The following is a 15,492-nucleotide window of genomic DNA, read 5'->3' as shown; positions in this document are numbered from 1 at the left end:
GAGAAGGAAGCTTCCCGTGCACTTTTTAGCCAAGACAGGGTATCCGCGGGGTCTTGAAAAGTCTTAAAAGATGATAAATAAATTTTGGGAAAATTAAGACCCTTATAAAGTATTAAAAAGTCTTATCACGGCTTTATAAAGTCTTAAATTTTAAAAGTATTTTGTTCAAGCTTTGTCAAAAGAGTTTGACTCCAAAAAGTATTTATGAATATATTTCTTTTCATCCCCATAAGTGTTAAAAAACAACGGGGTGCTCAGTCTGAGATCGGCTCGGAGCGCGCGCCAGGGATGGACATTAGCACCGCCACCAGCCAGACGCGGCTGATTTAGAGTTGTGGCGGTAAACTCGCTTCACCTACCGAGCTGTTTCACCTCTCACCCTTGTAAACTTAGTTCAATGCATGCGAGTGCTGCCGTATGTGCGCATATGACCAGTCGTTTTCTCCGTCATCCCTCGCGTGAAGACGCGCCGTGAGACTCGCGCGTGCACTCGACGCTGTGCATCATCCGAGAGCGCGCGCTCATCTCACAGCGCGCATATATTGAGTTCTCTTTCAAGTCTTGCGCTTAAACGGACAAACTCACACAAGAAGTATGTCAACATGTCCATCTTGATGAGTATCCTAGCAGACATAGTCTGAATATGCCTTAAGTGAACTGTGTAGTGTGCACAGTCGAGACAGACGAGCATATCCCTGCCTCAGGTCTTAAAGGCGCAGTAGCCTTTACTGCTGTCTGAGTGATGTCCTTATATTTAGTTTGACATTAAACAATGCTCTTGATTGAATAGCTTTTGTAAGTTTAATAAGGATTAATCTTTCATTTAAACAGTTAAATATGCAGTTATTTTACATTTGATTACTTTATTCAATTTCTGTCCCTTTCTGCAGGCCAGTAGGCATGAGCATTATTATTTAATGAACATGAGTGAGGTCGAGTTAAACATTTTAGTTTGAACTTTAATTTTTGGTTTTCGGCTTTGGTTTCTTCTTTTTTGGTTTCGGCCAAGAATTGTGATTTCGGTGCGTCCCTACTGACAATGTTCTGCTCGGTGTGTTGTCAACACGCTTCAAAGATGCCAGAACGAATAGTTTCATTATTGGGACTAAAAACCATAAAACTGGAAGCCATAAGACCACAAATCATCCTGAAAATGTCAGTATTTCATTGAGACTTGAGATTAAATAAACTGCCCAAGTATTGTAGAGCTTGTAGTATTAATTTGTTAAAAACAAAAAAGTGTCTGGTAAAAACATTCAGTGGTAGACTTTGAAGAAAGTAAATCTCCATCCCTGGCGAGCGCCGTCTACGGGTGACGTCATGTATTTTGTGAAATGCGCAGTTAGGTGATGTGTCGCCCTCCATATTTTGCGAAACAGATATGCGATATAAACGATACAAAACTGGCCTACGATAGAGATTTTAAGTCTACATTCGACTACAACTGTTTATTAAAGGTTTGTTGCCGATTAGAACTTGAAGGTCTTAAAATATTTTGAGAAGGTCTTTAAAAAGTCTTAAAAAGGTATTAAAATTAACTTCAGGATTCCTGCATATACCCTGCAAGAATATTGTCAGACATGAAAGCCACGCTGCAACTACTGTGGGCGTGTCGTCTCTGACGCCCTTGTGTGGCCTGTTTAGGTTCTTCTAACCTGTTTGGGAGCAGCGGAGCGAAGGCCTTCAGCTTCGGCAGCAGCTCGTTTGGGGAGCAGAAGCCCAGCGGGTCCTTCAGTACCGGAGCCGGATCAGTGGCCGCTCAGGGCTTCGGCTCCTTCTCCACACCCACCAAACCAGGTCAGACACAATCAATCAATCAATCAATCAACTTTATTTGTATCGCACTTTTCCAATGCCGATTGTGTCAAAGCAGCTTCAGTGTTAAACAGGACAATACTGCAGCAGAATTAGCAAGAGACGGGTTTATTTAGGATGTCGCGTCGATTACACAAGAATAGACTACCATATAACCGGACCGAATCAGAACGCAGATTTCAGTTTCCACTCGTGTTTTCCTTCTCGTGTCGAGTTTTCTTTGCCATTAGAGCTGCTCGCTGACTGTGGATTGTCGCATTTATTTCTGTCGTGTGATTGGTTGTTACATTAAAGGCCAACTGCGGTGAGAAATGCCCCTCGGGGTGATTAACAGATGGTCAGCGAGTAGATCGTTCTCTGGGATGCGTTTTCATGAAATCGAATGTAAAGAGTTTTATCTCTAAACACAGATTAGCTCATAACGCCTCACACTAACACGGCAGCATAATGAGGGTCCCTACATGCAAACCGCAGCACTGAGAACTTTATAAGAGGACAAACAGTTTAATAAGAAGATACTTTATAAAGACAGAACATTACGCGATCACAGACGGCAGCCATCTTGGAGAACAGTCTCGACGAGTTGATCCACGAGCGCTGTGCTTTGTGAGCTGGTCGATAGGAATTAAGTTTGTGAAATCTAATTACATGGACATTTATTTTTATTTATTTATTTTCTCTGTCGCGTTCAGTGTTTTCTTCCGGAAACAACAGATCATATGAGACTCAGTCACGGTTCATCACTTAGCACAGCGCTCGTGGCTCGAATCTGTTTTCTTATTATTTATTTTATTTTTTATCTTTGTTATTGTTGTTTTTTATCTTTTATTATTCTTATTATATTTGTATAATCACATATACACACATATATATATATATATATATATATATATATATATATATATATAATTTATTATTTATTATCATTGTTTATTATTATCTATTTTATTATTATTTTGTTTCTCTTTTATTATTCTTATCATTCGTATTATATTTTATTATATTGATATTTATTTAATATTATAATTTTATTAATATATAATGATTAATTATATTAATAATCATTTATTAATAATATTAAAATTGTTATTTTCATTTTTATTTATTTATTTTATTATCTTATTTTTGTTTTATTATTTTGTTTATTTATTTTAATGATTAGGTGATGACAAATATTATTTTATTGTATTTGTTATATTTATTATTTTGATTTTTATATTTTATTGTTGCTATTATCGTTCTGATATTTTTATTATATTATTATTTTATTATTATTATTGCTTTTCATTTCTATTTATTTATCTTTTATTTGGTGTTTCATCATTATTGAGTTTTTATTTATTTGATTTATGATTATTATAATTTTCTTAGCTTTTATTATCATTCTTATATTTTTGTGATAATCATATTATTATTGTGGTCTGTGTTTGACGATGGCGATTTGTCACACTCATCTTGACTGAAAGCGTTTACATTTACGCCATTGTTCCAGAAAATGTAACTCGATGACTCGACTCACTGAATTATTGACGCAGGCATGCATTCGGCTGGCTGTAATTTCAGCCTGTGCTGCGCATGTTGGTGTGTGTGTGTGTGTGCGGCTTATCAGCCCATCTTTATGTGTGTGTGCTTCATCAACCCATGTTGGTGTGTGTGTGTGTGTGTGTGTGTGTGTGTGTGCTTCTTCAGCCCATGTTGATGTGTGTGTGTGTGTTTGTGTGTGTGCTTCATCAGCCCATATTGATGTGTGTGTGTGCTTCATCAGCCCATGTTGATGTGTGTGTGCTTCATCAGCCCATGTTGATGTGTGTGTGCTTCATCTGTTGCTCTGCAGCCGGTTTCGGGAGTGCTCCAGTTTTCGGCAGTCCTCCTACATTTGGTGGCTCTCCGGCGTTCGGAGCAGCAGCGGGGTTTGGCTCCGCCCCTTCCTTCAGCAGTCCAATGGGAGGCTCCTCAGGGAAGGTGTTCGGCGAGGGAACCACGGCCTCTAATGTTGGTGGATTTGGGTGAGGTTCAGGGTTAATGCCTGCATTATGTGTCAAAAACACGATTAATAACATTTACCTAATGCGCCGTTCACACAGAACTGCTTTCCATTGGTTTGGTTTTCACACACACACACACACACACGTTTGTTTTTGTGAAATGTGGAGATATTTCATAGCCGTAATGGTTTTTATACTGTACAAACCGTATTTTCTATCCCCCTACCCTGCCCCTAAACCTACCCATCACACACACACACACACACACACACACACACTGCCCCTAAACCTACCCATCACACACACACACACACAGGAAACATTCTGCATTTTTTCTTTCTCATAAAAACTCCTCCTGTGTGATTTATAAGCCTTTTGTAAAGTGGGGCCATGGGTAATGTCCTCATATTTCACCCTCTCCTGTAATACCTGTGTCATACCCATGGCATTATACACATTTGTGTCTTCATATTTCACAAAAACAAACACACACACACACACACACACACACACACACACACACTGCCCCTAAACCTACCCATCACACACACACACACACAGGAAACATTCTGCATTTTTACTTTCTCATAAAAACTCCTCCTGTGTGATTTATAAGCCTTTTGTAAAGTGGGGCCATGGGTAATGTCCTCATATTTCACCCTCTCCTGTAATACCTGTGTCATACCCATGGCATTATACACTTTTGGGTCCTCATATCACAAAAACAAACACACACACACACACATATACAGACACACACGGTCCTCTTCAGTTCAGGTCTCACTACGGGTTCTTATCACACTTGTTTTCTGGAACATGTTTGGATATTATACTGTAATAATATCTGGACAGGTGGATTTCTATGGAAGCTTATGGGTAGCAATATTTGATTTGAAATGTAAAAGGACAATTTCTGTATTGAAATTTACATTTTCGAGTACAATATGTGCAACGTTTAGGTGCAAAATGAAAATGTAATGTATTTAATTTACATTTGCCATTTCCCACAGTAGTTTTAATATTTATATTAAATGCATATTTTGACACTTTAATTAGCAAAATTAAAATTGTTTATGGTGAATGATGTTTAACATGTCCAAGCAAGATGAGCGTTTAAATGTTTCATGCATTTAGACTCATCATAATTCTGTGATAATTGTAGTAAAACGCATTCTGAGACACAGCCATTTTTTATATTACATTTAAATATTGCTACCCATAAGCTTCCAGAGTATTCAGCGTCTTGAATTGATCAGATGAGCAGTTTGTGCCGACTGTACGAGGAATTAAAAGGTTGGATTATTGTCATTTTTATCCTGCAGTGGATCACACGAGCGTGTTTGTCGGAGGATGTAGGTTATGCAGAGATTATCTGACCGTGTGTGTGTGTGTGTCTGTGTGTGTGTGTGTGTGTGTGTGTGTGTGTGTTAAAGATTACAGGAGAGATCAGACCGATCTCAAATATAAGCCACGTCAGGGATCAGCACACTCGTCTGCGTTTGCTCAGCTTTTAAACACCGTTATGATGAAGTGAGACTATTGGACTGATGTGGTTTTGACTGTAGTCTTATTTAATCTTTAATCTTATTTAATAGGGGTGTAACGATTCGTTTAACTTCGATTCGTATCACGATTTGAGGTTGTTGATATGATCTAAGGACGATATTGGTTCATTTAGAACGATATGATCCGAAACGATTCATTGACTTGAAATCAATTCTGTTACTTTTTAGCCAAAAATTTAAATCCGTGTGAAAGTTTTATTTCAACCGAATCGAATCGTTGTTAAAACGAATCGTTACACCCCTATTATTTAATCAAAGGACCGGTTTCGTCATATTGACTCCAAATCAAGTACTGAAAACATGTTTTTCTCTCATAATTTGTGTCCATCCATTGAAAGTTCACCCAAACAAATCTTTCCAGCCTCAAAAAGTCCAATGAGAGATTGTAAAATTAATCCATATGGATAGAAATGGGGCGCCATTCATCTTAAATGGCATAAAAAAGTCTTAATTATTATTTTAAGAGGTCTTATATTTGTGGACATAAAACAGGAGTCGTGACCGGTGTTAATTCGGTTGATGAATAATTTTCACAGAAGAAAACGAGACGATAGCTAAATAAAAACTAGTGTTCGATGTATATTATCCAATATATACTCAGTTTTGTTTACACAATATACTGTATTGAATTTAATTTCCATTTAATTCATAGAAAGACCAGTATTTGACACACAATCAATAAAGTATCAGGGCTATAATAGTTCACTAAAATCGTTTAAAAACTTCATTACTTAAAATTAAATAAATGTTAACTGAAATTTAGAGGGTTAAGCTTTAGCTTAACCTGATATACTAACTAAAACAGAAATACAATGTTTTAAAAACTATATGTAGATCTTTTTAACAAACAAACAGTGAATTAAGCTCTTTCGTGTATTTTTTATGTCAAGAACACAATAATGTCAAAATGTCTGTTCAAGTAATGTGACCCTTAAATGCTCAATTAATGCGTTACAATTTAACTCATTAGATTTTAGGAGACTAAAACAAAATCAAAATTAAAACCGTGGTCGTGACGAGACTTGATTATTAAACTTCAAAACAGAAGTCTAAAGGCGTTCAGAGCCGCTCTCGATTCAACAGGCTGTGTTATTTTGACAGATTAAAGTGGAGGGGAACATCTCAGAGTACATTTTGAAGCTTCACCATGAAAATAGATGAGCGACGTGAAGCTGAGAGAAGTGAAATAAAAAAGGAATAATTCATGAGATATCGATCATCAGATCAGGCGATCGCAGTGTCCCTGAGCAGAATGAAGCATGTGCCGCGTCCCAGTTCGCCTACTTATACTATGTCCTAAAAGTATGTACTCTTTTTGTGAAGAAAAAGGATATACTTTTGAGTGTGTAGCAGAAGAGTATGCAAGCTCTGGGACTGCTTCGTCATCTATAATGGGCTCTGTTGCTTAGTTACGAGCATCCCATAACCGTTACACTGCCCTGTCAATCATCACACAGTTCAAATCCTCCACATTCAGTTTAATCTCCTGCCGTATCGGAGAGAGAAATGTAGCCGCACACACACACACACACACACACACACACACACACACACACACACACACACACACACACACACTCTCGCTCGTTGATCTGCCGTGTGTGTCTTTAATGAGACTCTCCTCATGTGTTTGCAGTTTAAATATAATGATGCTTTAAAAGTTAAAAGTTAATGGCCAGACGTGTCATTGCAAAAGTTCTCAATGCTGCTGCAGGTGAAATATAATGTGGACAACACTGAATAAATATCTTTCGTCAGGTTAAATACTGATGATTGATCACTCAAACCCCTTATCTAAACCTCTCTACTTAACCGTCAGACTCGCTAAACCGCCATGTTTGTAGTTTTTTAACACTTTCTATCCACGTTTGTAGTTCTAATCGAATCCTCGTCCAACTTGCAATGGGTTGTGGGTTATATCAGCCGATAGTGTGTGTCGATCCGCACTTCGAATTCGGACCGGAAATAGTAAACCATCCGGGTATCTTTGGAATACTCTTTTCAACATACTATGATCTGGGACATACTAATTCTACGTTCGAATACTATTTAGGATGGATAGTGTGCGAATTGGGACGCGGGGACACATCTTCAAGAGCCTTCGTGTACGCTCAGGTGTTAGAAACGATATTGTTATCCTCTTAGTGTAAAACTTCTGTGAGAACGGTGGTGGCATGCCAGGCAAACATCACGTTTAAACTGTAGGCATGTGTGTGTGTGTGTGTGTGTGTGTGTGTGTGTGTGTGTGTGTGTGTGTGTGTGTGTGTGTGTGTGTGTGTGTGTGTGTGTGTGTGTGTGTGTGTGTGTGTGTGTGTGTGTGTGTGTGTGTGTGTGTGTGTGTGTGTGTGTGTGTGTGTGTGTGTGTGTGTGTGTGTGTTTAAATCGACTAAAATCAAATGAGTTTCGTTCAATTCTAATGCATTAATTAAGCATTTAAGGATTACATACCCGACTGTTACATAAACTGACATTTTGACATAATTATGTTTTTGACTGTTCAAGCGCAAAAATACACAAAAGAGCTTAATTCACTTTTTTTTAATATCTATATAGTTTTATAACGTTGTATTTCTTTTTTAGTTAGTATATCAGGTTAAGCTAAAGCTGCAGATACGTTTAATTTTATTTATTTATTTTCAGTTAACGTTTACTTAATTTTAAGTAATGAATATTTTTAATGGTTTTAGTGAACTATCTGATACTTTATTGAATAATGTGTCAAATACTGTTGTTAGTCTTTCCTCCTGACTAATTATGAATGAATTACAGTTTGTTGTGTAACCAAAAACTTATATATAATGCTTGATTTAATTATAAACAAGCTGGAAACACACTGGGACTCTTATTTTGAAATGCCGAACTATTGCAGTTCAGATGAGGAGATAAAATATGCATCATTACAACCGTCTAACACATATTACTGTCCACAACTTTCCTGCAAGTCTTAGTGGGCGTCGCCATGACACTCGATACTTCCGGTTGACGGTATCTCAGTTTCCGGTTTAGCACACATAACAGTTATGCTGCATTCACACCAGACGATAAATAGCACTATTCGCGCGAACTTGGACGCGTTAACATTTTGACTCCATTCGCTTCATTCACTACACAACAGACGCGAATTTGTGTCATGGGAGGGGCTTCTGCCAGGCAGCGGCAGTCGTCAGAAGGTCGAGCCGAGTTAGGCTGCTCTCGCCGGGGTTAACGAGCGCTGAGCGCCTGGATCTCACACCTCCGAAACCTTGCTTCCATAAACCATGCCACATAAACGGACCCGTTTGACATGCTGCCTAGCACCCTACACACTCCATTCAATGCCCAACGAGCTTCAGATAAACTCAAGAATTGTGATGTAGAAGTAATATTTATATTGAAATCATGTCAGACATTGTCAGTAGACTTTTTTTAATCAACATGAAAATAGATGCATGAACTTCAATTAATTTAAGTGCATTGTAACAAAAAAAATAACATTTCATTGCTGTAGATGTAATTATTGAGTTTATATATTAGTTTAACCTATTTAAAATACTGCAGTACAACGGTATAATTTTTTGCAAGGGGTATGTTTATTGTTTTCAATAATTTACAGATTTAATGTGTAGCAAGACCGCTCTAACAAGCTAACGTTAAATACAGACCTGCAGTCCCGAGTGCGGCGCGGGATCATATCTGATGGTGAATGCGGATGCGGGCGGTAAGATATTATTGTGTGCGTGTCGCGGGAAAATACAATTATTTTGAGGGACTCCCGCAAAGTGGAAATATATAACAAAATAAATAACTAGAAACAAATAAACCTTTATTTATAATAAAATAAAATCGATTTACAGGCGCATGGACGGAAGGTAACTCTCGCGTGGAGGGACAGCCAATCCTACACACAGTGGCCAAATGTCTGCACCGCATAACTCAGGTGAACCGCTTAGTGCTGCAGATATTAGTAAGCTCTTGTAAGATAGTCAGATCCATGCGGCCATCTGGGACATGTGATCATTTTGCCTGAAGCGCTGTTGTAAAAGTCTACTCCTGAATCCTCATAATACAACCAAGCGTTTAGCTGATAACAGTACAGACTAACGTAAACCGGAAGTTCGGTACCGGCGTGTTCTACGTTGCCATAGCGATCATGGGAAAGGTCAGAGTTCGGGAAAGTTGTGGATATAAACATGGTAAAGTAAACACTTTCATTATTCCTCAGCATTAGTTCATAAACATCACCTGTCACAAATAGGATTGGGAACTGAAAACCGGTTCTTATGCAGAACCGATACTGATTTTAGAAAAATACCGGAACATTTCTCCCAATTCCCAACCCTAGTCATAAATGTGGTTTGGTTATTGATTAGGCCGCTCTGAAGCGCTGTCGCATATACTGCAAAAAAATGCTTTTCTTACTTAGTATTTTTGTCTTGTTTCTAGTCAAAATTACACAGTAAAATAGTACAAATGATTGTCTTGTTTTGGGAAAAAATAACTCAAAATGAAGAGAGTTTTTGCTTAAAATAAGATAAATAATCTGCCAATGGGGTGAGAAAAATAATCTTGTTTTCTGTTTGAATTAAGATTATTTTTCTCACCCCATTGGCAGATTATTTATCTTATTTTAAGCAAAAACTCTTCATTTTGAGTTATTTTTCCCAAAACAAGACAATTACTTTTGCTTGTCTGGTAAATGTTTCTTAATGTAAGAATTTTTTTTTCAGTGTATTGTCTCCTTTTTTTTTTTAAAGTTGATTTAGATATTCTAGGTATGATCAACTGGCCAGAGTTTAGAGACCGCAGTAGACGTGATGGAGTATAATGTGTTAAGAGCTCGCTTAAGTACTGGAGCTAAACCATTCAGTGCTTTGAGTAATAAGCAAGATTTTAAAATGTCTGCGATGTTTAATAGGGAGCCAGTGCAGTGTTGACAGAACTGGACTAATATGATCATACTTCCTGGTTCTAGTAAGAACTCGAGCTGCTGCGGTTTGGACCAGCTGGAGTTTATTTATTAGGCGAGCAGGGCAGCCACCCAGTAGAGCATTACAATAATCTATCTATCTATCTATCTATCTATCTATCTATCTATCTATCTATCTATCTATCTATCTATCTATCTATCTATCTATCTATCTGTCTGTCTGTCTGTCTGTCTGTCTGTCTGTCTGTCTGTCTATCTATCTATCTATCTATCTATCTATCTATCTATCAATCAATCATGGACCAGCTGGAGTTTGTTTATTAAGCGAGCAGGGCAACCACCCAGTAGAGCATTACAATAATCTGTCTGTCTGTCTGTCTGTCTGTCTGTCTGTCTGTCTGTCTGTCTATCTATCTATCTATCTATCTATCTATCTATCAATCAATCATGGACCAGCTGGAGTTTGTTTATTAAGCGAGCTGGGCAACCACCCAGTAGAGCATTACAATAATCTATCTGTCTGTCTGTCTGTCTGTCTGTCTGTCTGTCTGTCTGTCTGTCTGTCTGTCTGTCTATCTATCTATCTATCTATCTATCTATCTATCTATCTATCAATCAATCAATCAATCAATCATGGACCAGCTGGAGTTTGTTTATTAAGCGAGCAGGGCAACCACCCAGTAGAGCATTACAATAATCTGTCTGTCTGTCTGTCTGTCTGTCTGTCTGTCTGTCTGTCTGTCTGTCTGTCTGTCTGTCTATCTATCTATCTATCTATCTATCTATCTATCTATCTATCTATCTATCTATCTATCTATCAATCAATCAATCAATCAATCATGGACCAGCTGGAGTTTGTTTATTAAGCGAGCAGGGCAACCACCCAGTAGAGCATTACAATAATCTATCCTTGAGCTCATGAACGCATCGACTAACTGTTCCATTGCTGTAATTTAGAGATATAGGGAATCCTAGATAGAACTAGAGCAGGTTTTCTTGCTTAAGTTTTTATTATTTCCTCATATTCTCCATTGTTGCGGCTCCTCTCTTCCCAGTCTGTCAGTAACTCTTTAGTTCCTGTCTCTATGAAGCCCCTCCTTCTGAAAAGCACACTGTGCTCTGATTGGTCGGCTGGAGCAGTGTGTTGTGATTGGTGTTTGGGAAATGTCCCGACCCTTAACATAACCGGCAGTTTCAACACACGACTAACTATCTCAACCCCCACATCATTATGCTGCCGATTAATTATTATAATGAGGAATATTGTGTTGGTTCCTGGAAGAAAACGGGGAGTTCAAAAACACTGATGTAGAAAGAAGAATGCTGAACATGTACAAAGGCATGTCATCTTTAATATGTGTGTGATTGACAGATGGGGGTCAGAGGTCATGTGTATTTCTGTGTTGACTTCTGGGATCTATTCCTGGCCTGTCACATGTGCCAGGCCGCATAACTCGCCCAAATAACCCCTCGGCCATCTGTGTGTCATGTCAGGGTTCCCGCGGGGTCTTAAAATGCCTTTCTTTATTAATTTGGAAAAATACCTTAAAAAGACTTTCATAAGTCTTGAATTTTGATGACTGGGTCTTAAATTGTGCTGTATATAACAACTCCGTATTGTATTTTTCCTCAAAAGTTTCATTTGTCAGCCATGATTTTAATTAAATAATGTAGTATAAATAAAGAGTGGCGGAACCAATAATTGAGAACGCAACGCAGCCCCGGGTCATATTCAGATACTGCGAATAATAATAATAATAATAATAACAGCAACACAGACACAACACAGACCTCAAGCAAAGGAGAAGCGTGAAAAATCTTTCTTGTGTCTACTGATTGACATTGATGGTCATACACAGTCTTAGTTTTCTTTTAGTATAGTTTTTTTTTGTGTGTGTGAGGTTTTCCTGTTGTTTTAAAAGCCTAACCAGGGACTAGAGCTGCAAATTAAGCCTTTGGCTGTAAGCCTATATATGTGGAGCATCGGTAGCATGAAATTGTAGCGATGTTTTTTCTGCATTGTCCCTGTCAAATAAATAAATATATAAATCCTGAAATGTTTTTATTTTTCACACCTGTTTGGCTTCTCTTTTACCTATTCCACATTTGAAAAATAAATGAACACAAGTTCAAGGATGTTGTTATTCAAAATCACGCTGAGTCTTCCTCAGGTCTCCCCTCTCCTCGGGCGCATTTGCTTGGCGCTTCTCTCTGTGTGTGTGTGTGTGTGTGTGTGTGTGTGTGTGTGTGTGTGTTGTGTGTGTTCCTTGTTTAGCAATACTTGTGAGGGCACAAATGTCCTCACTTATATAGTAAAACATGAAAACAACTCACTAGTTTGACATGTGACTGGTCCTCACTAGTTTAAAAGGCTTATAAATCGGCCTAAACAAGTTTTTATTTAAATCTGTTGTTCTGCATGTTTCTGTGATGGGGAGGTGTGTGTGTGTGTGTGTGTGTGTGTGTGTGTGTGTGTGTGTGTGTGTGTGTGTGTGTGTGTGTGTGTGTGTGTGATGGGGAGGTTTAGGGGTGTGTGTGATGGGGAGGTTTAAGGATGGGGAGGTTTAGGGGTATGTGTGTGTGTGATGGGGAGGTTTAGGGGTGTGTGTGTGTGTGTGTGTGATGGGGAGGTTTAAGGATGGGGAGGTTTAGGGGTGTGTGTGTGTGTGATGGGGAGGTTTAAGGATGGGGAGGTTTAGGGGTGGGTGTGTGTGATGGGGAGGTTTAAGGATGGGGAGGTTTAGGGGTGTGTGTGTGTGTGTGTGTGTGTGATGGGGAGGTTTAAGGATGGGGAGGTTTAGGGGTGTGTGTGTGTGTGTGTGTGTGTGTGTGTGTGTGTGTGTGTGTGTGTGATGGGGAGGTTTAGGGGTGTGTGTGATGGGGAGGTTTAAGGATGGGGAGGTTTAGGGGTATGTGTGTGTGATGGGGAGGTTTAGGGGTGTGTGTGTGTGTGTGTGTGATGGGGAGGTTTAAGGATGGGGAGGTTTAGGGGTGTGTGTGTGTGTGATGGGGAGGTTTAAGGATGGGGAGGTTTAGGGGTGTGTGTGTGTGATGGGGAGGTTTAGGGGTGTGTGTGATGGGGAGGTTTAAGGATGGGGAGGTTTAGGGGTATGTGTGTGTGTGATGGGGAGGTTTAGGGGTGTGTGTGTGTGTGTGTGTGATGGGGAGGTTTAAGGATGGGGAGGTTTAGGGGTGTGTGTGTGTGTGTGTGTGTGATGGGGAGGTTTAAGGATGGGGAGGTTTAGGGGTGGGTGTGTGTGATGGGGAGGTTTAGGGGTGGGTGGGTGTGTGTGTGTGTGTGTGTGATGGGGAGGTTTAAGGATGGGGAGGTTTAGGGGTGTGTGTGTGTGTGTGTGTGTGTGTGTGTGTGTGTGTGTGTGTGTGTGTGTGTGTGTGTGTGTGTGTGTGTGTGTGTGTGATGGGGAGGTTTAAGGATGGGGAGGTTTAGGGGTGGGTGTGTGTGATGGGGAGGTTTAGGGGTGGGTGTGTGTGTGTGTGTGTGTGTGATGGGGAGGTTTAAGGATGGGGAGGTTTAGGGGTGTGTGTGTGTGTGTGTGTGTGTGTGTGATGGGGAGGTTTAGGGATAGGGGTTGGGTTAGGGGATAGAAAATATAATTGACCTGATATAAAATCAATGGAAGTCTATGTAATGTCCTCTCTAATATAGTGAAACAAACCTGTGTGTGTGTGTGTGTGTGTGTGTGTGAGGTCTTGTTGTTTTAAAAGCCTAACCAGGGACTGGGGCTGCAAATTAGCCTTTGGCTGTAAGCCTATATGTGGAGCATCGGCAATAATATAAACACAAGTTCAAGGATTTTGTTTTTCTTTGCTGGTAGGAATGTGAAATTTTTTATGTAAATGGTCTTAAAAAAAACTTGAATTTACCTTGGAGAAAGCTGTAGGAACGCTGCATGTTCAGCCTCTGACACAGTGCACGTCTTCTTCATTTCAGGTTCGCGTCTCCTCCTAATGCTCCATCTTTTGGGAGTTTAGCCAATCCGAGCGCTGCGGCTCCGTCATTTGGGAGCCTGGCGCAGCAGCCGTCGGGATTTGGTGCTCAGACCGGCTCGTTCTCCGGCTTCGGCTCGCCTGGAGGTGAGATCCTTCAGCTGTCACACACACTCATATGGCTGACATTATTGTCCTTCCCTTTATAGTTACAGCAGAGAATTTTAGAGTTTAAACATCAGACGTGCTCTTACACTAGAACATTCTGCCACACACACATTCATACACACTCTCTCTCACACACACACACACCCTCATACACACTCTCTCACACACACACACTCATACACACTCAAACACCCTCATACACACACACACACACACACCCTCATACACACTCACTCACTCACTCTCACACACACACACACCCTCATACACACTCTCTCTCTCACACACACACACACCCTCATACACACTCTCTCACACACACACACTCATACACACTCAAACACCCTCATACACACACACACACACACACACACCCTCATACACACTCACTCACTCACTCTCACACACACACACACACACCCTCATACACACTCTCTCTCACACACACACACACTCAAACACCCTCATACACACACACACACACACCCTCATACACACACACACACACCCTCACACACACACACACACACCCTCATACACACTCAAACACCCTCATACACACACACACGCACACACCCTCATACACACTCACTCACTCACTCACACACACACACAGACACACACCCTCACACACACACACACTCACACACACACACCCTCACACACTCTCACACACACACACACACACAGACACACACCCTCAAACACACTCAAACACCCTCATACACACACACACACACACACCCTCATACACACTCACTCACTCACTCACACACACACACAGACACAAGCCACATGGGTTCATTCAAACAGCACTTCAAGATACCGTGCTCTCAATATAATAAACAAATAATAAATATACACACTTTCACACACTCAGGTGAATGGGACGAATCTAGCGCACACACACACACATTCACTTACTCACTCACACACACTCAGGTGAGCAGTAGACTGTGATAGGACGCATCAAACGCACACACACACACACACACTCAAACTCACGCTCACACACTCAGGTGAGCAGGCGACTGATCGAAAGAATCTAACACATTCTCTCACTCACTCACACACACACACAGGTGAGTAGACGCCTGTGATGAAA

At 40.1% G+C, this 15,492-nt stretch overlaps 1 protein-coding gene across 1 annotated transcript in view; it reads left to right on the top strand.

The window, feature by feature from the left end:
- Positions 1–15,492, top strand: part of nup214 (nucleoporin 214) — a 153,016-nt gene that overhangs the window by 136,805 nt on the left and 719 nt on the right. The window contains exons 32-34 of the mRNA XM_067437547.1: positions 1,645–1,797; positions 3,650–3,821; positions 14,224–14,366. Coding sequence (XP_067293648.1) covers positions 1,645–1,797; positions 3,650–3,821; positions 14,224–14,366 — 468 coding nt within the window. The remainder of the gene's footprint in view (positions 1–1,644; positions 1,798–3,649; positions 3,822–14,223; positions 14,367–15,492) is intronic.

The sequence above is a fragment of the Pseudorasbora parva genome, chromosome 3, assembly GCF_024679245.1.
Source record: "Pseudorasbora parva isolate DD20220531a chromosome 3, ASM2467924v1, whole genome shotgun sequence".
Classification (NCBI taxonomy): Eukaryota; Metazoa; Chordata; class Actinopteri; order Cypriniformes; family Gobionidae; genus Pseudorasbora; species Pseudorasbora parva.
This window is presented reverse-complemented; position numbering and strand designations above follow the sequence as displayed.